This window comes from Peromyscus californicus, unplaced genomic scaffold, assembly GCF_007827085.1.
Source record: "Peromyscus californicus insignis strain IS unplaced genomic scaffold, ASM782708v3 Scaffold_6__1_contigs__length_162567912, whole genome shotgun sequence".
Taxonomy (NCBI): Eukaryota; Metazoa; Chordata; class Mammalia; order Rodentia; family Cricetidae; genus Peromyscus; species Peromyscus californicus.
The window spans coordinates 50,348,365-50,375,114 of record NW_026294584.1 but is presented as its reverse complement, the minus strand read 5'-3'; the positions used below and the strand labels follow the sequence as shown (position 1 = coordinate 50,375,114).

Below are 26,750 nucleotides of genomic sequence, written 5' to 3'. Positions count from 1 at the left end.
CAGTAGGCGGGCACGCCCTCTCTTATAAAAATGTATTCTTGTCGCTATTTGATTGGTTGTCTTCTCCAGATCCCCGTCTCTCATTGATCTAGGTTCCAGTCGATCATTTCCAGACCCAAGCACCTTATTGGTCCGCCGCGACGCTCCGGCAGGAGGAGTTCCCCAGTGATGTCAGAGATGCTCTCCGCCCACATTCCGAGGTCTGGGCGGAGACTCCCCGCGACTCTGCTTCTGGGGGCGGGATAGGGATGAGAGAGGGACTTTTGATACGGTGTACTTGGAAAAACGGGCGTCCGATTGGTCACCGGCCTGGAAGGAGGTGGGGTCGCCTCTGGGTCCCGGAGCCGAGCTCAAGAGCCCAGGGGAGTCTCAAAGTTTGTCTGGAGCCGTAGTGGGGAGTGGGCTGGTCGCGCGAGGACTTTCCTGGGATGAGAGCTGCCTTCTGGCCTGCCTTTTGGATGCACAGCCCGATTTAACCCCTGCACCTCCGGCCCGAGCCCAGCAGGCTTGTCCTCCCCGGGGATTCACAGAGCTCCGAGAACACGGGTCGCGGAGCTCTCGGCGGGGCTCTCCCGGGTTCTTGCGCCAGTGCCTAAGTTCCACGCGCAGCACACTCAAGCACTCACGGAGAGAGGCGTCTCGCCGGCCGGCCCGTGGCGGCTCTGAGCGGTCCCCTCCTGCCTCAGCATCCCCGGCCCCGCGGGGCTCCCACCGCCATGGAGGTGCTGGAAAGCGGGGAGCAGAGCGTCCTGCAATGGGACCGTAAGCTGAGCGAGCTGTCAGAGCCCGGAGAGACCGAGGCCCTCATGTACCACACGGTGAGGACCCACGGCCCCGGGCAGGGGGGGCTTGGAAGAGAAAGGAGGTTGTCGTCACCAGCTGGAGACCTGGGACTGGGAGGCAGCGTCTGGGAAGGGGCATGGCCGTAACAAGAGGTCTGGGGATGGGAGTTTTCCTCTATGAACACACGAAGGTGCACAGCTGGGGCCTTTAAACTTTCTTCCGAGTAGTGACCCTTTGTATTCCAAAATAGTTTTATACTGTTTTCCTATCGGCAGCGGTACAGCGATGCTGGGAAGGGGATGTGTTTTGAGAGTAATTCCTCCGCCCAGTTACATTGATTTTTGTGGTAAGGTTTGTTTAAAAAAAAAAAAAATTGGACAAGCTGATGTAGTATTTTCTTTCCATCTGTTTCTTCTCTCTCTTTCCTGTTCCTTAACTTTTTTAAATTTATATCTTTAAAATGTACTCGCGTTTTGGAAAGCCTTCTTTCTCCACACGGGACAGCGGCCGCCTTACTTAGCTGCTTCAACTGCACAGCCTCGAAGATCTGCTTCTTCCCTTTTCAGGGGAAAGATCTCCGAGAAGTCCGGAAAATCTGAGGCAGCTGCATATTTCAGAGAGGCTTTGGGGAGAAGTGGGACAGCTCACCAGTTCCTTTCCGCAGAGACCTCTTGGGAGACTCAACTGTCACAGAGCATGGCTCATTTAAAGATGTCACTTTCAGGCTTTTGGCATTAGATTTGCAAAAGGAAATCTTGTTTCTGATAGCCAGTGCTAGTATATGGCTTTGTTCGAGATCTCCTTGAAGTTTGTAATGAGAGAGAGAGAGAGAGAGAGAGAGAGAGAGAGAGAGAGAGAGAGAGAGAGAGAGAGAGAGAGAGAGAGAGAGAGACTGACTAACTCTGAGGTAAGGACAGGCTTGGCTGCTTTTCTGTCTTGGTGCTGTTAATGGGGTCAGTACCAGGATATTTGAAACTTTTGCAAAACCGGCCTGCAGGCTCCACCTCTTTGGCCTTTGCTGCTGACTGACTGTATTTTGGGAAAAGGGATGGGGCCTCCCTGCTGCTTCCCACCAAAGCATTTGCAGTGGCTGAGAAGGGCGGGTTAAAAAAAGAAGCCATGTGTATGGTTGAGAGGGAGTGGTGGTTCACTCTGGGGCAAAAGCCAGATGTTGAGTGTGATCCTGGTCCTCCGGCCTTTGCCCACTGTCCCTCCCGAAGAAGCCTTTGCCTGGGGAGCCCAGATGTGCTTCATGTGCTCCAGAAAGAGCCTGAACATGCTGACCCATGGCTATTTTCTAACGTTGAGGGCTCCAGATGTTCCCACTGACATGAGCTACAGCTTGACCATGAGTGGAGAGAAAGCTTGTTCTCAGCATCCGCTCTCACTGTGAAAATGTTTTGCCCAGCGGCCGCGAGGCCACCACTTCGGGCCCCCTTTCAGCTGGTGGGATAAAGTGTGCAGACAGCCACATTGCTGGATCCTGAGAGATGCCATGCAGGGCTCTGAGATGAGTCCCTACCTGAGACTGGCAGGAACTGGAGGACAAAAGCTTGGCTTGGCTCCAGCCACCGTCTTTACAGTTCCAGGGCTTGAGACCTTGCATTCCTTTTGACATTAACAACTCAGGCTTTCTGTGTCCTTGTGGTAAAGCAGTGATGTGGGGTCACTTTTCTGATAATCCTCTGCTTTTCAACAGCTATTGTGGTCTCCAGACAAGTGTCTCCCTTTTGAACAGCTCACACATACAAAATGCCACTCATAATGGCAAGCTGTTAGTATATGTATATGCGTCAGTGGTGAAAGAGGCATGGATGGCTGGATCATATTCCTCTGAACCAGCGCAAGTTTGGGAATGATTTGAAAACGGGTACTTTTCTCAGCTGCCTCTTGAACTCAGATGTCTATGTGCCAAGGAGCTGTTAGTGCAATTTGTCCATGATGGCGGAGGGGCTGATTCCCCATGTGGATGAAGTGATGGTCTGTTTTTATTATGTTTTCATTCAAAGATATTCTTTCACTTCATATTTATTGAATAATTTCCATGTGCCAAACACTGTTCTAAGCACTTGGGATGCATAATGAACAAAAATAGACTAAAGTACATGACTCTGAGTAGTTTACATTTTTTTTGCATGTGTTTGCAAATGTGTTGGAAAAAATAAACAACACATGATGAGCATAAAGAGAAGCAAACATTGTAGCGTGCTCGACATTTTAAGTGCAATGGAAGAAGTAAAAGCAGACTGATGTCACCAGGATAGAGTCCTCAGGGTAGAGGAAGGACAGAGAATAGGCTGGAACTGATGAATAGAGTCTCTGAACAGGGGTTTGAAGGAGGTGAGTGTTATCTCAGCAGGAGGAGAAGCCTGGGCACAGGCCGGCTGTCAGAATGTGGGGTACCTTGGACATGGACTGTGTCTACGGCATCACCTTCTGCTGTAGGTTAGCCTGTCTTGGTGAGTTATTTTCTTTGTAGATACAGGCTGCTTCCAAGATACCGGAGCCCGGTTTTGAGCTGATCCAGTGAAATTTTCTAAGTTGAGTGTGTTGAGAGGAGACCATGGGGGTGGGGGTGGGGGTGGGGCGTAGATGAAAGATCGTCTTTGGGAAAAGTGCTAAGTAAGAGATGATGATAGCTATAGTCTGTACCTCAAAGGGGGCCCCTGGTGTGCATGGACCGCTGTGCAGTTTTCCAACCCGTGCTCGGTTGGATGGTCTCCTTTATCATTTTTTTGACCATGTCTCTGTCTCTGTCTCTCTCTCTCTCTCTCTCTGTGTGTGTGTGTGTGTGTGTGTGTGTGTGTGTGTGTGTGTGTGTGTGTCTGTGGAAGCCAGAGTACAATCTTGCGTGTTATTCCTCAGGCACCCTCCACCTCCTTTGCTGTCTGAGACAGGGTCTCTCGGTGTCCTGGAACTTGTCTTGCAGGCTGGATGGCCAGTGACCCCCAGGGAGCTATGCTTCTCTACCTCCGCAGTGCTGGGATTCCAAGCCTGAGACAGCAGCGGGCCTGTCTGTTTGTTTTTTGTTAACTGTGGTTCTAGGGATTGAGCTCCAGTCCTTGGGCCTGCGAAGCAAGCAGAGTCAGGGCTGAGCCTTCTCTCCAGCCCCACTGTCGCCGTCTTAAGAATCTTAGTCATTTTTGAATAGGAGTCCTGTACTTTTATTTTGTAAGGGCTCCCCCAAATTATGTTGGGGTCCCACTAAAAGAGGTTATGTTGAGTGCTTTACTAAATGATGCTGTCTTCCCTCTTTGGTGGCCCAGTGAGAGAGCCCTTCTTTGTTTATTTTTCACTGTGGCTCCCGATGTTGAACTGAGGTCTTCAGGTTTGTGCGGTCAGGGGACCTTTACCTGCTGCGCCATCTTGCTGTTTGAGCCCATCCCCCCTCCCCAATTAGGTTTATTTTATATATAAGAAAACTAAGGCTTGTTGCCTTGGAGCATGTTGTGGGATTTGGGCCCCAGGGCTAATTAGTAATATAACTTGAATTCCAATCCAGATCTGCCTGACTCCAAATCCCTATATGCTATAGGTTGAAAAATCCTGACTTAAAGAAAGGTATCTGATTAAAAGGTTGAGAGAGAATGATAGGGTTATAGAAACTGCTGAGTCCCAAAGCAGCTAATGTTTAACTGGGGCTGGCCGTGCCTTCTGTGATCAGGCTCTTGGTTTTAAGTTGGGATTTAGCTAACATATCTGGTCACCAAGGCTCTGTTTTAGCAAACTTCTGCATAATTGGTTTCAAAAAGAGAAAATGTCCAAGTTGCCTAAGGCTGGGATTTTTCTTTCTCAGATGTGCCTTGTGAACATGAAGAGCAATGGTTTTCTTGTTTAGCTAGCCGTGAAGACTTCTCTGTCCTGAAGGCTTAGGGGGACAGGTTTAAAGTCACCTGAATAATGAAACACATGAATAGGCCCATGTGGGCTTGTTCAGCAGGTCCCGAGTGACGAAGTTTCAGACTTCCTCTTGAGGCTTGTATAAAGCCTTCTGAGCTGGAGGTGTGACTCAGAGATCCATCACCAGCACTGAAGAGAAAAAGCTGTGATTAAGGTGGCATGTTATTTTAGTTTTTCCATGAAAGCTGCTGCTTCCAGACTGATCCAGGCTGAAAGTGTGTTTAGAACGATGGCTGACGCAGGACAGGGGACTTGTCTTTTACCATTGGGAACTGTTCTGAGAAACTTTGCCCCTTTTTTTACAGACATGCCTGGATGTTGGACTGTTCTAATGTTATATGAACCTGTAAGAGTTTATACAAATTTTATTAGTGCCTCTGTGCACACACTGTGTCTGGGGATAAGATTAAAAAATGGAAAATTATTTGTTTCTGGTGAAAGGATTTGGAATTGTGGAGTCAGGAGAAGGAAGGTGGTCCAACTATATACTGTAGTATTTGGCACTGTTCAATTTAAATATTTTATTTTAATTATTATTTATGTGTATGTGCATGTGTGTATGTGCGTGTGTGTATGTGTGTAAGGCACATGTGTGTGGTAGTGTGCATGTGTGTGTGCATGTGTTAGGCATGTGTGTGCTAGTGTGTATGTGTCTGTATATATGTGTGTGCATGTGTGTGTGTGTATGATAGGCATTTGTGTACTAGTGTGCATGTGTGTGTATACGTGTGCGTGTGTGCATGTGTGTGTGTGATAGGCATGTATGTGCCAGTGTCCATGTGTATGTATACGTGTGTGTGTGCATGTGGGTATGTATATATGTGTGTTTGTGTGCATGTGGGTGTGTGTATGACAGACATGTGTGTGCCAATGTGCATGTGTGGAGGTCAAAGAACAACTTTCAGGGGTTGGTTCTCTCCTTCCACCGTGAGTTCTGGGCACTAAACTCAGGTTGTCAGGTACAGAAAGCATTTTAGCCTTGCCAGCCTCTACAGTTTGGAGTTTTACGTCCTGGATATGCTTAGAAAATGAAGACTTGGAGCTGGATGTCATGGTCAATGGCTATAATCCTAGTTTTGAGGCTGACACAAAAGGATCACAAGTTCATGGTCAACATGGGCCACTTAACAAGTTCCATGTCAGCCTGGGCTACAGTGAGACTTTATTAAAAAGACCAGAAAAGGGGGGACAATGCAGTTTAAGGGACCAGGGCAATTAACCTGGACTCTAAAAACGAGACTAAAGTAGACTCATCTAAATCTGGACTAGAGGTAGTTTACCCAAGAGTGCTTTGGGCAAAGGCGATCTCTGTACTGACGGCATTAAAACTTTCTGCTCATGGTGCTGCAGACTTTGTGTGAAGACGCCGGGCAGCAGGGACACGTGGTGGAATGGCGTTCCCAGGTTGAAGGCTGACCATGGGTTGTGCAGAATAAACTTTGCCATCTTGGTCACTTCCCCTCTTCTCTTCTACCTGGCAAATAAAGATTTTGGTCAACTTTTGCAATGATTCTGTCCATTTAAAAAATGGGTAGATGGGAAGTCATCTTTACAGAGATGGCCACGGATTCTGCCCGTCTTAAAGGTACAGTGCAGATGTACAATGAGTCGGGGGTTCCACTACTCGGATTTTCCATCTGGTCAGTTTCTAAAGTGAAATGACAGGTCCCAGCCAGTGGTAGGGAGGGAGTTAAGGGAACCTGATGGCGTCCCATGGGAAGCATCTGGCTTTCTCATTTGGCTGACACTGTCTGCTGAGGAGTTCATCCATCTCATAGGCTGAGGGGTTTGGTCCTCCTGCCAGCAGGCCCAGAGGCTGGGATGGTTCTAATGGGCAGTGAAGCCTTTGATCGGATGTCCTCACTCGGATGTCATCTCCTGTTGTTGCAAGGCCTGATGGGGATTCTGGGTCCTCTTTGGCTGAGGGGATCAAATCCTCTGAAACTGAAGTTACAGGTGTTTGGGGGACTACCCAGTGTGGGTGCCGGGAACTAAACCCTGGTCTTCTGCAAGAGCAGCCCGTGCTCTTAACTGCTGAGCCATCTCTCCAACCCTCAAGAAAATTTTAGCAGCTTGCCAGCTGACTTAATTTATTGTTAAGGATCAGGTCATATGACTGTATCTAAACCGACAGCTGGAAAAGGATGGAGGGTTGAAAGGATGGGCCTAGATGAATCATTTAGTGATGAAAGAGGTACTAGAGACCTGGGTGTGATTGTTGGTATAATAGTCTGTCAAAAGTTATGTTTGATTAACACACAGAGGTGTGCCTGCTGTCTCTGAGAGGTGGGATACCAGTAGAAAAATGTTTTAAATCGGTAATTATTAGCCGTGAGAACAAAAGAACAAGCCCAGATTCTGTGCCACTTGCAAAGTCTGATTGTTGAGGTGTGCTTCCAGTGTCCAAGGAACACTAGAGTGGCAGGGAAAACCCATGAAATACATACGACGCCTCTTCATGGAGGTGGGGTCAGAGAGGTGCGGGGAGGGAGTGGCCTGGCTCATTGACTGAGACGTGCAGAATTAATTATCCAGACTCTCAGCAGCGGAGCCAAATACCAGGGCTAGAGGTAGCTAGTGGGGCTAGGAATCTTGCTCACCGTGCAAGGCAAGAATGACTTGTTCCATTCCAGGTCTCCAGCACGGTGAAAGCTGAAAGCCATTTTCAAAGCTGTTTTCCCGCTTGCACGTTGGCCATTCAAATACTGATGAGGCATGGTGTGTCTGTCTGCTGCTTGAACTTCCTGCCATAGCCTGACCTCTCTGCGGACATCCGTGGGACATGGCCCTAAGGCCTTGCTGGCTTTTTGCTGTGGTTGAGCCTGTGGCTGTAGGGCATCCGCACTGTCTCAGTGAAGGCCTCTGTTTCCTGCTTAAAGGATTGAAAGGAAATGGTGAGACCTGTCATCTATGTCTTTGTGTTAGCCTTGAGCTAATCCCTCCCTGCTCTCTGGATATTCACTAGCTTTCCCAAGTCATAGTTCCTGGTGACCTTGATTTTTCCCTGGTGGAATTGTATGCTTTAGCCATGGGGGACAGAGTGGGTTTTTTTTTTTTTTTTTTTGGTTTTTCGAGACAGGGTTTCTCTGTGTAGCTTTGCGCCTTTCCTGGAACTCACTTGGTAGTCCAGGCTGGCCTCGAACTCACAGAGATCCTCCTGGCTCTGCCTCCCGAGTGCTGGGATTAAAGGCGTGCGCCACCACCGCCCGGCTGCGCCACCACCGCCTGGCTAGAGTGGGTTTTATATAAGGAATCTGAGACTTAGACTAGTAATTTGCCCCCCTGGAAGACAGGCTTCTTGAGGCCAGATGTGCCTTTGGTTTTTCCATGCTCTTCTCTTTGCTGAGATCAAGTGTGAAATGCTAAGCAATCCATGATAGTCCCTTGACACACAGCCATCCTGGAAAATCGATAAGCTTAATGATTCTGGGCTTTTTTGTTAATATATAACAATCTATCTATCTATCTATCTATCTATCTATCTATCTATCTATCTATCTATCTATCAAATCTGTATTGTCATGAAGGCTTTTTACGATATGCACATGTAGTTTGATAAGGACTCAGAGTAGCTGGCTTGGTGTCTAAGTTAGTGTTTCTGTTGCTGTGATGAAACATCATGACCAAAGCAACTTGGGGAGGAAGGGGTTTATTTGACTTACACTTCCATATCATTGTTCATCACTAAATGAAGTCAAGGCAGGAACCTGGAGGCAGGAGCTGATGCATAGGCCATGGAGGGGAGCTTACTGGCTTGCTCCTCATGGCTTGCTCAGCCTGCTCTCTTATAGAACCCAGGACCACCAGGACCCAATCCTGTTGATCACTAATTAAGAAAATGCCTTGTAGCTAGATCTTATGGAGGCATTTTCTCAGTTGAGAAAGGTTCCCTCCTTTCAGGTAACACTAGCTTGTGTCAAGTTGACATTAAACTAGCCAGGACACTTGGTATTGGTATCTGTCTTTTTGTTTAGAGAAGACAATGAGGGTGGAGCGGTTGTCCAAGAGCCCTGGCTTTCACTGGGGTTGGGAGTGGGGCCTGTATTGTGAAATGGGTGGGTCTTTGATCCAGGCCACTGGTTCTCTGGTGACCTTGGGCGTGTTAGTTGGATTTGTTTCTTTGCCTGTAATAGACACATTTATTTTTACTCTGTCCTCTATGTCAAATGTCTTCAGTTTGAGGATGAGCTGTCCCGACCATGAGAGTCTGATGTCATTTGGGACGCAGAGGGGGCTTGTGATTATTCTCTCTTGTGTATCTGAATTCCTCTCTTGTCAGCTTCTATCTTCAGCTCTAAACACAGGTCTCTGCCCTCAACACATGCTTGCCAGCTGCTCCTTCTTGCTCATGTTTCTGTCAGACTTGTTCATGGTCAGGTTTTTTTTTTCTTTCTCACACAAGTGGTTATCAGATCCAGCCTCCACTTCTTCAGTTTCACCCCTGAGCTCTGGTTCCTGTCACTGATTGTGGGCTTGTACAACCTCCCCCTAACTTCAAGTCCTACCATCTCTTCTCCATGTGTACCTGCTGGGCCTTGTGGAAATATTTGGCAATATTGACCATAGTCTTTACCTTGTAACTCTTTTTTTTTTCAATTTGAGTTGGGGCCTTGCATTGTAGCCCAGGCTGGCCTTGCCTCACTCTGTAGCTCAGGCTGGCCTCACACTTAGAGTCTTTCAGCATCAGCTTCCTAAGCACTGGGATTACAGGCATGTGCTGTCATGCCTGGCTATAAGTGGCCTTTGCTTTTTCCACCAACACTGGGGGATGGGGTGAGGCTTAGCTTTTCCTCTGTCACCGGCTTCTTGACTCTATCTTAAACATGAGCATTGGGTCCTTGGTGTCTTCTCTTTTTGTATACTCCCTACATGCTCGTGTAACCGACTCTTCAAGGCTGTTGTTTGTTGATGCAGAGCTGGAGATCTTTGGAGTATGATCCCAGATTCTTCTGGGTCCACCTTAGCTGCACAACACTTCAGGCTGTGCAACCCTTGAATCTTCACAATATGCTCCTCTGACTAAGAAGAGCCGGGGCTTCTCTGACTCCTGTTATCAGGGGCCCTTGTTGTTATCGCAGGGATGTTTGGTGACTTAGCAGTCCCGAAGTGTCAACCCATGCACTGTTCTCATGGGTCATTCCTGAGACAGCTGCTTCTGGATTCAATGTCACCCACCAGATACAGCTTGTGTTTTGTCTGGACTTCTTCATTCACTTTGGCTAGGGAAATCCCTTGTAGACTTGGTGTGGTGGTGATATGTAGAGTTGTTTGACTGTTTGGAAGGCCAGTGTAAAGGTCAGACCTTAGATCATGTCCCTTACACTCCTGTGGGTCTTATGGCTGCTCTTAGGGTGGGTTATAATCAGTTCATGTTACACTGCCTGCTTTTGGGTTGGTTTCCTCTGGTGTGATTGATCTGAACTTAACTAGCATTATAGAAGAGCTTTAGTTTTTGTTGTTGTTGCTGAAGAGTTTGGATGGGTTCCTCTGAAATGCCCAAATCTCTATGGCCACTCCTTGTCAGCTGCATCTGTGGTAGGTAGCTCTCAGCTGGGGTCTAAAGCATTTTGATGTGGGAACTCTTCGTAAGCAGTTGGCTTCATACCCTGCGCAGTTTACCCAATAGGAAGTGCGTGTTTGTAATTAAATGGACTGAAGTCCCTTTTATGTCTTGGGTACCTACCATTGAAAGTTGTTCGTGTGTGTGTGTGTGTGTGTGTGTGTGTGTGTGTGTGTGTGTGTGTGTGTGTGTTTAATACAGGATGTCACTCTTTGGTTCAGGTTAGCCCCAAACTCACTGTGTAGCCAACACCAGAAATCTTCCTGCCTCAGTTCCCTGGAATACTAGAGTTACAGGTGTAAGTCACTACACCAGGCTAAAAGGCTCCTATCTAAAAACAAAAACAAGCTACTTAATGCCATAATGAAACCCATTACTTTGCATACTAACTTAACAATACATTAAAAAAAATCTCTAGCAAACTTCAGTTAAATGGGCTATTAAAATACAATAATAATATTCAATTGGTTGACTGTTTCATTTGGACAACCTAATTGACGAGTACAGTTTGTATATGTGTGTGTGTGTGTGTGTGTGTCTGTCTGATTTTTATTTTTTAAAATAGAGTCTCTCTGCAGCCTCGGCTGGTCTTAGGGTCATGATCCTGCTGCCTCATCTTTCTGAGTACTACCATTTCACATGCACCTGGCTGATTTGTATTGTATAATGTAGAAATCTGCCTTCTGGTTTAAAAGTTGGCTTCAGTGAAACCTAGACAAAATAAAAAGTGGAAAAAAACAGGGAGGTAGGAGACATTTTTTCATATTAAAGAGAAAAGGCCTTTCAGACTCCTTGGCAAATAAAAAGTGTCTGGGGAGAAAGCGGTCCACAGTTTCCAAGTTGTCTGAGTGGAAAATCCTGGTTTGTAGCATTTCATGTCTTGGAAATGTCTGAATAGTTTTTGTGTAAAGGGAAATTCCTTTTGGCTGAGAGAGTAAGCTAGCAGGAGTCAAACCGATAGGGCAATGTTCTTAGACAAGTGGAGGAAATGGAATTTGTGGTGACAGTGTCTCCCTCACTGGTCAGTCCTGTTAGCAGACAGTCTGACACAGCCAGTCAGAGCCTTGCAAGGGTTCCGTCTTCAAGGCCTTCCTTGCTTCCTGCTCACACATCCTGGGGAAAAGACACTCTCAGCCCGTTCCTCCTCCAATCTCAAGATCTCTGTCTCTGTCTCTCTGTCTTTATCTGTCCCTTACTCCCTCCCTCCCTCTCTCTCTCTCTCTCTCTCTCTCTCTCTCTCTCTCTCTCTCTCTCTTTCTCTCTCTCTCTGTCTCTCTGTCTGTCTCTGTCTCTGTCTGTCTCTCTGTCTCTCTGTCTCTCTCTGTCTCTCTCTCTTGCTTTCTGAACTGCTTTTCAAAGCCTGCACATGTAGGTAGACGGACATCCCGTCTTGACCTTGTGGCTCTCCCATAGAGTAGGAAGGGAGAAAAGCAAGGCGGTCATTGAATTACAAGCAGTTAAATACCTGGAATGTGTTTTGCAGTAGAGCTGTGCTCAGGCTCTTTTTACAGCCTGGGGAATGGAATGACAGACAAAAGGGGTGAAGAATAAGGCACTCTTTGCAGAGAATACGGCATCCACGGTGGGTGCTGACGTATAAACAGGAGTTCTCCAGCCCTCAAGTACACAGTGTAGAAGGATATAAAAAGCTAGAGTTGAATCCGGGAATCCTAAGTAGTTTGTTTCAGAAAGGGGCTTCAAACTCGAGATCTTTCTGCCTCTGCTCCCCAAGTGCTGAGAGTACAGAGAGGCACTGCCACCTCCCCACAGACACCCCCAAATACTTTTAAATGTAGTTTGAGAAAAGGGGTTCTGCAGGGAGTGTTGGGAGCTGGTCCAAGATCTTTCTGTAGATAGGAAGGTGGGAGACTGTTTATAAGACATGGACGGAAGCAGAAATGTATTTGAGGAAGGAAACTTAGAAAGTGGCTAAAAGATAAAGGTTGGAGGAAGGAGTCGACAGCGGCAGAATGATCTGCGGGCTGGCAAGGTCGTCCTTGAGCTGAACATCATGAGGCCTGAAACCACAGGGAGGAGCAATGTATGTGAGAGTGTTAGAAGCCAGATCTGGAGACCTGATGACCCACAGGAAGGAAGAGTCAGCTATGGGGGACTTCCTGTCCCCTGTGTTGGTGACTGAGTTGCCGTTGACCTGGAATGGAAATCTTTGGAGAGCAAGTGAGTTTGGTGGGAAGAGAATGAGCTCATTTTCAGACTTGGTGACAGAGGACTTTGTGGAATATTCAGGAGTGATGTCTGAAAAGCATTTGGGAAATTGGATCTGGAGTTCTGGAGAGGGGACCTAAATTGGGGTGCTGGGAGTCCGGTGCTTTGTAGTGAAGACAGGGGTCCATGTACAGTAGTGCAGACAGGCCCTTGGTGAGGGGTAGAGTGGGAGAACCGAGTGGAGGATACAGGAGCATGGGCATGGCAGAGGAAGGTGTTGCTTGTTAGGATTCTGTACATGTGCAGCTCGGGGTCCTGTGTCTTACGTCTTACATCATCAGTGGGCACCGGTGACTACGTACCCTCTGCATGGTCATGCAATCCCTGCCTTAAAAAGCTGGATGCGGACCCCCACACTCTCTCTCTGCTTCCACCATCTTCCTTTCTGTCCAGGCCTGGCTCTCCTCCCTCCTCTCCCCTCTTTCTTTCTAATAAAGCTCTGGTGGCCATGGTCCATGACTTTTCTGCCGGTAACCAGGGCCACCCACCAGTGCCGTTTTGCTATCACTGCTGAACTCAGAACGGGCAGAGAGAGTGCAGAAAGAGAGCAAACTTCCTTTGCAGGATCCCAAAGAGGAGCAAGATGCTGGGGGTGGGGGAAGTGGTCAGGGTGCCGAAGGCTGTGTGTGCCCTTCAGCTGACTGCCCAGCCCTGTAGGGATGGATTTGCCTGTTAGTCCAGGGCTGTATCAGTGTTTCTGCAGCCACAGGTCTTCTCTGGTGGCAGAACCTTTGTGCAGCGCACAGGACTCCATCTGGGAAGAGCTGTCTGGTCAGAGTGTGGACTGCCGGAAGGAGGGAGAGTGTATTAGCAGGGTGTACTGTACACACAGTACTGCTGAGTTTTATTAAAGGGTTGGTGCTAGTTTTCAAAACTGGCAGCATCCTTGGTGCCTCTGTGGTCCTACTTTCATTCTGTCCATGATGAGTCTGTTTGTCCCTGGATGTCCTTTCTAGTCAGTGCAGTGGTGTGTGTGTGTGTGTGTGTGTGTGTGTGTGTGTGTGTGTGTGTGTGTGTTTCATTTGCCCTTACACCGTATGTGGTTCCTAGACTTTGTGGTCCACAAAAGAGGTGGATGACCACAGACTTTTAAAAGTGCTGGAGTTTGCCATATGGCCACAAGGAATCCATTTCTCTCCTCCTCCTCCTGCTGCTCCTCCTCCTCCTCCTCCTCTTCTTTGTAAAGATTTATTTAATATGTACACAGTGTTCTGCCTGCATGTATACCTGGCCCATTTCCCTTCCTTACTCCTTCTCCTCTTCCCAGAGAAATCACTCGGCACACCCACTCATGTCTCAAATGAGTTTGATCACAGAGTCATCAACAATGTTCACGCTGTAGAGAAACAGAGAGAAAGCCAGGTGGGGCAGCCTAAATCTATGAATTCCGGCATTTGAGAGGTAGAGACAGGAGGATCAGGAGTGAAAAGAAAATTTCAACCACAGGTGGAGTTTGGGGGTAGTCTGGGCTGCATGAGATTCTGTTTCAATAAGAGAAATAAAGAAAGAGGAATGAAGGAGAGAGAGAGAGAGAGAGAGAGAGAGAGAGAGAGAGAGAGAGAGAGAGAGAGAGAGAGAGAGAAAAAGAAGAAGAAGAAGAAGAAGAAGAAGAAGAAGAAGAAGAAGAAGAAGAAGAAGAAGAAGAAGAAGAAGAAAAAAGCTTTCACAAACAAACTGGCTCCCGTCTTGTGTGAACTAGCAGGGCAGGTAAGCACAGATGATGTTGTAGCATGGTCAGCCTGTAGGTAAAGTAAATGACAGTGCCTTCAAAGAAAATGAGCAGTTTCAAACTGTCACTGCAGAGGGCTGTGGCAGGACACATGCCGGTTCCCCTGCAGACCCCTGCCTCATTCTGCCCTCACTCTCAACTTTCCTGAGTCCAGGGATATTCTTTTCATGTCTTCAGGCCTCCCAGGGACACGAGGGGTTCTTTATCCTGGCCTGAGGTCAGGCACATAGGGGCTGAAGAGAGGTGTGGCTGTAGAGAAAAGTTCGGTTTCTGAACAGCCCAACGCTTTGAGGAGGGCTCCCTCAAGGAGCTGGGATTTACCCTACCGTGTGTGTGTGTGTGTGTGTGTGTGTGTGTGTGTGTGTGTGTGTGTGTGTGTGTGTGTTTCTGAGGCCTAACTAGGACACAAAGAACTATCTTGAAGCCATTGGGTTTTGAATTTTATTTTATTTTATTTTTATGACTGCGTCTCACATAGTCCAGGCTGGCCTTGAAAACATTTTTTTTGTTTGTTTTAAAGATTAAAACAAATTATATGTATGTGTCTCTGTGTGAGTATGCACAAGTGTATGTGGGTTCCAGGGAGGACAGAAGAGAGTGTCAGATCCTCAGGAGCTGGAGTCCTAGGCAACTGTTCACCACCCGGCATGGGTGCTGGGAATAGAACTCTGGTCATATGAAGAGTAGCAAGTGCTCTTAACCACCAGGTTGTCTTTCCAGCCATGGCCTCAAACTCTGCTATAGCCAAGGATGATCTTCTGATCTCAGATTACAGGGATGTGCCCCCCACACACCTGGTTTATATGTTGCTGGGTATTGAACCTAGGGCATGTGCATGCTAAGTGCATACTCTACCAACAGAGCCACATCCTCAGCCCTTTCGAATCCTTTCAATAAGAAAATGTCTTGTAAATTTGAAATATCTATAAAAAAATTTTTTTCTAAAAATTTGACCTTAAAATTTTATTTTAATTTATGTGTAGGCACGTGTGTAGGAATATATACCACATTTGTGCCCAGTGCCTGAGGAAACCAGAAGAGAGTGTTGGATTCCCCTGGAACTGGAGTTACAGACAGTTGTGAACTGCCTTGTGTGTGCTGGGAACCTAACCCAGGTCCTCTGCAAGAGCAACAATCGCTCTGAACCTCTGAGCCATTTCTCCAGCCCCTGACTCTATTTTTTTTTAAAGCAGTTATGGGTACATAGAAAAACTGAGCACAGGTGCAGGAAGTTTCTGGAGCCCTTGCCCTGGCATTCAAATCTCCCTCACTTGATAGCCCCTGCTGTCACACCGTAGACCTTGGCTTCATCGGCCGGGGGTTGCCTGTGGCTGCATTTCACTTTAACTTTGTATCTTAAGATCAGTCATAACGATTTTTCCCATCTAGCCAGCGGGAATCTGGGTTGGCCGATGAGAGCCTTAGGCTTGTTGGCATACGCGTGCTCCTCTCCCTTTATGTTGACAAGGGCTTGCTCAATCACCCACGTGCAGACATGTGGATTTCAGTAGAGAGCAGCTGAAAAGTTAGAGAGTTTTTCCTCCCCACTTCCGTTCCAGATAACTTAGTCACTCTATACCATCCTTTGCAAAAGGGACTGGACTCTACCAGGGAGTTTATATGAAATTCTGGTGGGGGAGATTTATATAAACCAAAGACTTCCCAAGCCAGTCTTTGCACTCTGACTTTTAGCTGCCTGCCCGGCCATGCATTCACTATGGAGGTGCTGCTTGAAGTTGTTTTTCTAGTTCTGTTCTGGGTGTGCGAGTTTTCTTTCCAGGATTCTTGCTGAAGGCTGTGACCTACATTTGGGAGCCCCTGGAAAGCGGGGAGCCTATGGGGTGAGACCAGGACCAAACCCACCTGGAAACAGTTCTGCCCTCCCTTGGGTTCAGGGCATCATGGGCTAAATAAACATACTCAGTGACCTTGACAATCTGGAGGTGCACATTTTTCTAGTATGGTGAGAAAGAGAGGCAGGCATGTAGCTGCCAGCAGCAAATCCTTTGGTGAGGAACGTGAGGTTCTTTAGTGTTGCCTTTGATTTATGGGAAGAAACCGGACCAGCAGGAAGGTCAGGTGGACCAAGAAAGGTGAAGTTTGGGCGTTCTTGTTCCATTTCTTCCTGATTCTGTTGTGGGATTCTGTTTGCTCTGTTGTCTGCAGATGGCTCAGCCCCTGGGGGAAGAGAAGTGGAAGTGGGATTTTGGCTCCCACACATCTTCATAGCCCTGATGGTCATTGACAAACTGTTGAGAGTGTTGATGGCTCCGCTGTCATGACACAGAGAAGATTATGGTGTCCATAAGATGCCCCGAAGTCTTGGATGAATCTAGTCACAGCAGGAGGGTTCCACCTCAAGTGGTGTGGGCTCCAGCTTCCACTGCTGGTTCCCCATTCCCAACCACACGACTGGAGCTGGGGTGCTCCGTGGCACACTTGAAGGAAATCCCTAAGAATTATGGTTGACCAGGTACTTCCTTCGATAAAGAATAAACACCATGAAAGCATATCTCCATATGTTTAATCACTGTGGGGGTCCCCAACTTCCAGAACAGTCTTGGACACTTTGTAGCTATCTCAGAAAATGGTTGAATGATGGGTAAATGTCATAAGTGAGTGTGGTTCTGGCTGTCTAAAGCCTGAGTGTCTTTCTGAGGCTATTTCACTAGGCTATGAGAGAGAAAAGATGACTTGGAGTAAATGTCTACTGTTGTGCCTGGCACCAAGCTGCTTGTTTCTCAGAAGGGACCAAGTTCCTTCCCTCTAGTTTCCTATTTCAGTAATTTCAGACAGACATAGGAAGAAAACTTGTTGAATTATGAACTTATGGTGAAAAAAATCAATAAACAGATCAGGGTCTGTGTATTGTGGCTCAGTTGTGAGCAGACTTAGAGGGAATATAGAGGTGCTGGGAGTTTCTTTGGCTCCCTCCTGAATCCTCTTGGGCCCCAGGCCCTTTGGTGATTTGCATGACTGAATTCACACTTCTATTTTTCTGAGGCACCTGCTCCCGAGAAACTGAAATTCTCTGAGTTTTGGTGGGGGAGGGTTGAGGCCGGTGTTTGTATTCTTGGAGTTACAGGAGGGGGCAGGACGGGAACAGCCCATTCCATATGCCTGCCAGCCTCTGCAACACCTGCCCATTGCTGGACAGGGAGGTGGCCAACTTTGTGTTTTTCTCATATAAATAGCTTTCCTTGCCAGTTGTGGTCTAGTCAGGAATCTGTTAGCATGAGGAGAGTGGGGGAGGGAACCATGAACATGTCACTGAGTGGCCCAGGTAGGTACAACCCTTGGCTTCACAAAGCTCGTAGCTTCTCCATTTCGTGACTCTACCCTCTCACTCCCAGCTTCCTAGCAGAGCGACTCCGCCATGCTATTGAGAAGCGTGAGGGGGGACAAGGAAGCTAGCTATATGGAGTCGCTCTGGCCTGACTCGGGCTTTCTGAAGAAGTTCATAAAAGTAGCCTGGAGTGTAAGACATGCCTCTAATCCAAGCATTAGGGAGGCAGGGATAAGAGGGTCGCCACACTTGGAGGTCAGCCGGGGTTACAGCCTGTCAAAAATAATAAATACATATCCATGAAAGGTGAGTGATCCTCTTCCTCAGAGAGCCTCCTGAGACCCGGGCTCTCAGATGGCATCTGTCTTTCCTTTAATCTGGACCTGTCGGCCCCCATCCTCCAACAGCAATTCACAGACTCAGGCATGTGGATGGACCCTTTCCATGGTGTCGTGTGACTTGGGTCAGTTCAGCAGAGCTTTGGGAAGAAGCTTTTAGAAACCCGTGTCTAAATTTCCCTCTCCCCTGGCAGTTACACTTTTTATTTTCACTAGAACATCACTGCTGATCATGGCGTTGGCTATGAAAGAGCAAGTCCTTCACTATGCAGGCTGACATCTTCTAACCAGTTACTCAACAGTTCTTCTTTGTGGAACTCCATTACAGCAAAACATTGTACAATTTTTGGAGGCTTTCTGATGTCTTTGGTCTTTCATGAAATGTAGACACTTTTCGTGGAAAAGTTTGTCTTTTGGTCTTGGCCAACCGAAGGAGAAATATCCTGGTTGAGAGACTTTTCTTATTGCTAATTTGAGAAACTCACTTCAGCCAAAAACTCATTTTGCTTTTAGAAAAATAAAACAAAAAACATATCAGTCACAATTTAAAAACTATAATCACAAGCACATTGATCGATGTTTTGAAAGTTCAGCTATTTAAACAGGTAAGAACCTACTGATGCCATTGGCCAGTGTTCAGGGGGCTTGGAATTTTCCTTTGCATTTATTCTTCCATCGGTAGCCCAGTGATGTTTGTTTTTATGACGGCAAATTCATCTGCTTGACTTATAGCCCAGCCGTAGCCTCGCTGGTGGGAGGAAGTGGAAAGGCGGAGCAGGAAAGCCTGAATTGAGAAGCCAAGGATTCCTCCAAGACCTTCAACAGAATCCCATTTACCTTTCCTTGGCCACCTCTACCTGAAAGAGTGACCAGGAGACCTTTATTGTGGCTGAGTGCCTTCCTGCCCAGAACAGAAACTGGGGTGTGTGTGTGTGTGTGTGTGTGTGTGTGTGTGTGTGTGTGTGTGTGTGTGATAGCGGAAGGGAAGGGTGGATATTCACGGTCAGTGTCTGTTGCATCAGAGTGGCATTTGACCATGCTTCTATAGTCAATGGTCTGGAGATGACCTGTGAGCTGATCATGGCCCCTTCACCCCACAGATTAGGGAACTGTTTCATTTTCTTCTCTTGCTTCTGGGCGTGGCATGGAGAATCCTCAGTGGTACTTTTGACACTTCTGGGTGGGTGCTTATGTCCTGATCTCTTAACTGGCTGGAACGTGTGTGGACTGAGAGGTTCTCTTCCAGTGGAGAGGTGGCTAGCAGGGAACAGGCGGGCTGTGTGTGTGTGTGTGTGTGTGTGTGTGTGTGTGTGTGTGTATGTAGGAATCAAAAGGCCTGATTATGCTTTCTCAGGAAAAGCAGCTGGCCAACAATAATTAAGGGGCCGCCTCTGAGTGCAGGGCCTGGAATCTGGCCTTCTGGAATGTTCACAAAAGCCGTTGTAAGACTCAGCCCTGCCCTTGAGGAGTGCAAGCTAGGAAGGCCTGCAGTCACAGTTGCATGGGAGAGACACTGAAGAGGTCAGTGAGAGAAGAAAGAAAGGCCATGGAGTCAGAGTAGCCAGGCCCAGATGTTGGCTCGCGCGCTCTCCCTCCCTCTCTCTGTCTCTCTGTCTCTGTCTCTCTCTCTCTCTGTGTGTGTGTGTGTGGCCGGTGTGTGTGTCTTGGAACAGGGGTTTGTGAAGCTCCGCTGTGTGGTGTCCTGCTTTGAGGGTGAGCAGCTTTGTTGGTTGGAAACAGTGCCGTTCCCAGCTGGAGAGACGCCTGGTTTGTTTTTCCTGTAAGAGTAGCCTGAGCTGCCAGGGCTCAGGGGTGTTAGAGTACCCAGGGGACTAACACCCAGTGGCTCTCAACTTGGTCTGAGACTCAGATTGGATGGACCCTCTGGAAATGCTCTTTAGGAAACTGGATGTGTACTGTGTATTGGCATCTTTCATGAAATTCTGAAAAATGTAGGCTTGAGCCAAGCAACTCTAAAGACTGTCCTAAACTGTAGAGTGAGTCTGCCACCGGTGTCCTGTATGCATGTGTCGGGCCCTGTCCTAGAGAGCATCTTCCAGAAGCTCTGCTTTCTGTTGCTGCTAGGCGCCCATTAGACCCTGGCTATTGACAGGTGAATAGCTTATGGCCCAAGGACCAGAGAGACACACATCAGCAAGCTACACCATGCACTAAACATCTGTACTCAAAATCTAATCCTTAGACTTTGCTTTTTTGGAGTGATTTTTTTTTTTTTTAAAGTAAAAGAAGCAGCCATGTTATATCATCAGAATCTCAGGATTCTGACTCAACGGAGACATAGGCTGAAAGTGACCTTTCTGACCATCAGTGGTGGGCTCTGGCCGTGTGCTCACTCATACTTCCCTGAGTTTTTTTTTTTTTTGGAGACAGGGTTTCTCTGTGTAGCTTTGCGCCTTTTCCTGGATCTCGCTCTGTAGACCAGGCTGGCCTCGAACTCACAAAGATCCACCTGCCTCTGCCTCCCGAGTGCTGGGATTAAAGGCGTGCGCCACCACTGCCCGGCCATAATTCCCTGAGTTAAGCTGTTGTTTCTCCTCCGGTCCGGTACACGTACCCTGGCTAGCTGGCTGTGCCAGTGTTGCCGATTTGGAGCATCGGTGGACTTTTCTGAGTTGATTGTGGTGCAGACTGGAGTATTTTCCAGTCTCGCGCTTATTTTTAATCCTGTTCTTGTTCTTGGCATTGCGGATTCTTTTCTGCACCCATTTTGAATTTTATTTGACCTCAAATTGTTAAGTTTTCTTCAAGTCACTTAAAAACCTTTCAAAACCTGGCACACAGGAATGCACTTGAAGAGTGTAGATTCGGAGACTCCGAGCCTGGCTGAGGGCTGAGTCACCCCTGCCCCCAGGACACTCCAAGGTCCCTGAAAGCCTGCAGGAGGCATTTGCCACCATCCCCACCTGCCCTTCCCATAAGGCCATTGCTCTTTCCTTTCCCTCTCTCTTCCTCTGTTCTCTTTGCACTCCTTCCTTGCTCTTGGGTCTGCCTGTCCCTTCTTCTCTGGACTCGGTCTTTGCTTCTGTTTCTAGTAGCCCTGAACTTGGGTGTCTTCTTCTAGCCCTGAACTTGGGTGTCTTCTTCTAGCCCTGAACTTGGGTTTCTTCTTCTAGCCCTGAACTTGGGTGTCTTCTTCTAGCCCTGAACTTGGGTTTCTTCTTCTAGCCCTGAACTTGGGTGTCTTCTTCTAGCCCTGAACTTGGGTGTCTTCTTCTAGCCCTGAACTTGGGTGTCTTCTTCTAGCCCTGAACTTGGGTGTCTTCTTCTAGCCCTGAACTTGGGTGTCTTCTTCTAGCCCTGAACTTGGGTGTCTTCTTCTCTTAGAGCCTCCTCTTTCATTGCAAGGACATGGCGTCCACAGCGTTTTGGAGGGTAGCACCCACAAGGCGTGTATTTTTCCCTGATGGGGTGGATTTCTCTCTGGTGTATGGAAACTGCGTGATTTTCATCCTGGATGTATGGGATAGCTAGGACCAGAGGAGGAGCCACACTGTGCAAGAGCGGGGTGTGTGTGTGTGTGTGTGTGTGTGTGTGTGTGTGTGTGTGTGTGTGCGCGCGCGCGCTCAAGCATGCACTGGGGGTGGAGGTGGGGATGGGGGGAACACTAATAAATAAACATTGGGGCAGCAAGACCGGGGACTAATGAATAAACATCGGGGGCAAGACTGGGGGGGGGATGAATAAACATTGGGGGCAAGACTGGGGTGGGATGAATAAACACTGGGGGCATCGAAGGAAGGGGCTAGCGCTCCTCGAGTTAGAGATGGACGAGGAGTCTGATTGCTGGTTGGGTGGATAATTTCTTTCCCTTTTTACCATTCCTGTCCCTCACTCTTCTCAGTTGAAGTACTGGGTCTTTAGCCCCACCAGGCTTTCAGCCCAAGTTAAGAGATCTCTGTTGTGTATTTTTGGAGCTGGACTTGAAGGATGGAGACGCATGAAACTCAGCTGCCCTTTACAGATGTCTGTAAGCTTGGAGCAAGCCCTGGGCACCAGCCATTTTCCTTCCTTCCCTGTTCTCCAGCTGCACCTATCTAGGCCAAAGGGGTCCCCTGCCGGTGGCACCTTCTTAATGGGGCCTCTGGTCACCTCCTTGGCTGACTCCAACCCTTTTGGAGCTGTGGAAGTTCCACTCTGACTACCTCACTGTCTACAGCAATGGTGCTCACTCTTGGATGCAGGTCACAATGACCCAGGAGCTTAGAAAACAGTGACATTGGTGTCCCAGCCTCAGTTTTGGGTTCGGTGGGTTTTGGGAGTTCGTCTTCCTCACAGGATCCCAGACCATGTTAACATTTTTTTCCACTATACATATGAATTATTACTAAAGGAATGCCTAAGTAAGCACACTGCAACAGAAAAAAAACCACATTGAATTGCTGCAGATAAATATACACGAATACTGTAAATAGTTAGATACTGTGTACTTTGGGGATATAGGTAGATTAAGTTTAGCAGTTTCCCCATATTCTAGTCACTGTGTTTTGATACTTTGAAATACTTTTTTAAATTAAAGTATAATTATATCATTTCCCCCTTTCCTTTTCCTCCCTTAACCTGTCCTGTTCTCTCTTAAATTCATGGCCTCTGGCCTCTTTTCTTTAGTTGACAGAATCTCACAGCTGACGTCTTGTTCTTATGGCTTGTGCAATCTTTCCAACCCTCTTCTGCCATGCTCTGAATCTTGGGTGCAGGAGTTGTGTTGTAGATGGATCAGGTGGGGCTGGGTACCACGTGATCGCTTGTTCTCTGCATTTTGATCGTGTGTGTGTGTGTGTGTGTGTGTGTGTGTGTGTGTGTGTGTGTGTGTGTGTATGTGTGTGTGTGTGTTATCTGTGATGGTCTCCTTCTGTTGCAAAGAGAAGTTTCTTTGCTGAGGGGTGGGAGCCACACTTACCCGTGAGTCTGTGCTTGTTAAATTTGAGAACTGCTGGCTGGGCCTTCTGAAAGTCTGCCCACCCTGGCATGTGGCTTCCTGGACCCTTGGCATTCCTCAGTGCTTCAGATGAAGCTAAAGGAAGTTCAGCAAACTGATTCAGCTGGAGAATGCCACCTTCAGGGTCAGCCCGTCATCTGCATTGGGTTCTTCCCATCCCCCTTCTTGACCAGTTCTTCATACATCTGTCCACTCAGAACCCCAGCATATGTCAAGGCAAGGATCTGGTCGGTGTTCTTTTGAAATCAGTCTGACATGACTGTACACCTTGTACTTTTTGATAGTTTGAACTGATGGCCTCACCTGGCTCTGTGCTGCTCAGCCTGCCTGGTAGAGTTTGCCCTGTCCTGACCTCACAAGGTGGAAGCAGGAAACTCAAGCGAAACAGTATTACAAGAGAAAACAGACAAAGTGTCTGGGAGCTGTGATGGGCATGTACAGGTGACAGGTGCAGGGCCCTGGCTCCCACAGACAACCCTCATGAACCTGACAGTTACAGGAAAGGTGGCCCAGGAGCTCAGGAGGGAGTGCTTAGGATCTGTTCACAGGAAGCAGTGGCCCCTCAGCTCCCTTGCCTCCCTATCCAGCATTTGAACCCTGAGATGCCAGGTGAGCTGAATCCAAGTGCAGGTTTTTGGTGTGTAAAGGATTTCTGCTTCCTCAAAGTTGCCCCCCTCAACAGTCTGCCAACAAGTGGGAGAAAAGGCCATGGAGGGATGTCTTAGAGTCTATCCAGGGGTAAGCTGGAGATGTTGGAAAAGTCACGGAAATGAAGCATACATTTTACCTGCATAAAGCAAACTGGGCTGAGCTCTAGCCAGCCACAGACTGCAGTCTCTCCATGTTTCATAAAAAGAGTTACTGTGCAACTGACTGGAAGTCTCCCAAGACTGGAACCAGAAATGACAGCAGGACATCTTTCTTCCTTTGCACGAAACACTTTGCAAGCCCGTGTTTGTCTGTTACAAAGTCTTTTTTAAAGTGATCATTCTATTCTACCTGACGTTAGATTTTCTGTAAAGTGGTTTGAAATTGGAGAAAAGTGGCCTGAAGTCAGGACCTTTTTTGTTTTGGGTTTACTGAGTTTAGTGGTCTTGTGTAATTTTGTTTATTTTGGCCTCATTGGCCTCATTTATAACAGGCAGTGATAATAGTGGTTTTTCATTTCATGACGTTGGCATGAAGACGAATTGAGTGAGATTACTTCTGAGGAGGAAGAGAAATGACCTCTGCAGCTGTCAGGTGGTTATGTCCAAAGTATAAAGCGTTCCTGGAAACTGCTTCTCCATGTCTTTGTAAACAAATTAAATCGTGTTTGTTGTTATATATGATTGTCTGTCTGCCTGTCTATCCATCCATCCTGTTGATTTATCTATGTATGTATCTGTCTGTTCTGTCTGTCTGCCTATCCTATCCATCCATCTGTCTTGTTGATTTATCTATGTATGTGTCTATCTATTCTGTCTGTCTCTCTGCCTATCCTGTCTATCTATCCATCCGTCTGTCCTATCTGTCTACCACGTTACCTTCCTTCCTGTTTTTCCTTTCTTTTGTCAAATATCAATCATCTACCTACCTATCATCAATCAACGTCTTTCTTACCTCTCTATATCTCTACCTACCTGCCAATTATAATCTATCCATCATTTATCACCTTCACCATGAAATTGTCCCGGCCATCCTGAAATTGCTGCTAATGATTCAGTCAGATGACCAATGGATTATATGAAGTTTTTCCTCCACGTCATAGCTTCTCATTCTTTCTGAGCCCCCGGGAATATTGCCCACCTTCCTAGTGTGTCTGCAGCCCCTGTGCTCTTGGAGTCCCCTTTCCTGTGCGTTTCGGGTCTCTGAGAGGAACTGGGTGGCTGCTGCTCCTGTCACTTCAAAGCATTTGGGGTTAGGATCCTCTGGAGACTAGTAAACCTAAGCAGGCGTCTCCCTTTGTGACATTCTGAGCAGCTCTGTCACCCCACTTCCCTGCAGTCTTGCTCTGTGGGTGAGAGGTAGTATGAGGGAAAGATCGTCGAGGAGTGAGTGAGGTACCACGGCAGTGGCCATGTCCAAGGGTAGACACTTAGAGGCATCTGTGGACCTGAGTGTCTGGAATAAAGGGCAGTGTTCCCCTGTAACTCCTCACCGCACATCCTTTTGCTTTGTTTGTGGTAGTGATTATGTGTTCGGTGAAACCTGGGGGCTGCAGGCTGCTTGGATCCTATAAAATAGATAGATTTGTGACAGGTAAGAACAATGACATGTTATTGCTAGCCCTCAGGCCAGTGGTTCTCGGCCTTCCTAAGGCTGCTACCCATTAACACAGTTCCTCAGGTTGTGGTGACCCCCTAGCCATAAAATTATTTTTGTTGCTGCGTCACAACTGTAACTTTGCTGTTATGAATGATAGTGTGAACACTCTGATATGTAAGACATCTGATATGAGACCCCTGTGGAAAAGGTTGTTTGACCCCCCCAAAGAAGTCGTGACCCACAGGTTGAGAACCACTCCCTTAGGGTAGTAGGCATGCAGTATTACACCCCCCCCCTTCTCTGTAATTTACATTTTCCCAATGAGAATGATGGGAGAAACATACCACACCTCTCCAGAGGACGATCCCTGGATTAAAGTATGAAATGGTGACCATGATGGTGAGATATTTAGAGCATGACATCAGGGGCCGATTCCTGCAAAGCTGGAGAGCTGAGATGCGTGGCAAGGAACGGCACCAGCTTTATGGAGGAGGAGTATTGGAGCAGAGGTCTGAGCACAAGCCTGGTAGCTGCGGGGTGGGGGGGGGGGGCATTACTTAACATTTGGAGAAGGAACCTAAGAAAGCCCTGGAGAGGAGGCCGGTAGGAGGAGACTCTTGGTTGATCACATATCCCTGTTGAAGCCAAAGCTTGCTCAATCAGAGCTCTGAGTATCAGGAATCCACATAGTCTCATAGAGAGAATGGATGTTTTGGAAGAGACTGACTCCTTCAGCAGAGTCGATGTCTGGGAGACATCTGGTTCTCACATGTGGGAGTAGAACACAGAGCGAGAGGAACCACAGAGGGCCATTTGGCCCAGCCTCCCACTCGGTGTCTCTCCGTGAATTACCCTCCGTTTATACAGCTGGGCAGAATGACTCTAGGGTACTGTTCTGAGAATGAAGCCACTTTTAATTCCAGCAGATGTGTCTCCAAGCCTGTCTTATGTAACACTTGATGGCCTTCTTCCTGCTCTTTAAATGGAGTGTCGAGGGTCTGTAGGAGGAACAGTACCCGAAGGAGAGCGGTGTCCTGTGCCCTTCACTCTTGTCAGCTCTTCACCCCCCATCCCCCACCCACACAACCCCAGCCACCTCCTCCCAGCTCCCTGGCTCCCCTGACTTCTGCTTTTACAAGTGCAGAAGCAAAGGCCCTTCTGTCCTGCCCTGGAGGCCTGGGAACAAGTGACAAAGGCCCTTTAAGAGATGGAGACAGGCCAGAGGGTTGCAGATGGGAGGTTACAGTGTGTGTGTGTGTGTGTGTGTGTGTGTGTGTGTGTGTGTGTGTGTGTGTGTGTGTGTGTGTCAGGGGGGCCCAGGAGCTGCAGTCAGCTTGTTGGCGGAGGCCTAAGTATGGGGTTCACTTGTGGGTTCTGGAAAAGAACTCCGCTGCTGCTGCTGCTGTGGAACTTTCAGCCCCCTTCCTGGAGCCTCCTCAGAGCTCAGAGGGAGCTCAGCCTGTTCCCTTTTTGGAGCTCTGTTACAAGTTAAACTCTTGCTGGGTTCGTGCGGTGAATGGCCTTGGGAAGCCTGACCTGTAGCCTTATCAACGTCTCTGTCTAGAAAACACAGAGAAAGCTTCCTTGCCAGTTCCTCTCAGCTGTTGGAGTAACTGGTGTTTTTTTTTTTTTTTTTAAGAGCTTTACTGTTTATTAAACACACCCATTAACATTATCTCCTTTCTTCCATCCAGCCTTCTAGAAAGGCTGGATGTCTTGATGGT

At 47.7% G+C, this 26,750-nt stretch overlaps 1 protein-coding gene across 2 annotated transcripts in view; it reads left to right on the top strand.

The window, feature by feature from the left end:
- The first annotated feature begins 323 nt into the window (after positions 1 to 323).
- The window catches only part of Creb3l2 (cAMP responsive element binding protein 3 like 2), a 119,800-nt gene continuing 93,373 nt past the window's right edge, over positions 324 to 26,750 (top strand). Inside the window, exon 1 of one of the 2 annotated variants that reach the window (XM_052720923.1) lies at positions 324 to 818. In XM_052720923.1, coding sequence (XP_052576883.1) covers positions 717 to 818 — 102 coding nt within the window. In that variant the 5' untranslated portion in view covers positions 324 to 716. The remainder of the gene's footprint in view (positions 819 to 26,750) is intronic. The other variant, XM_052720922.1, reaches the window with a different exon arrangement.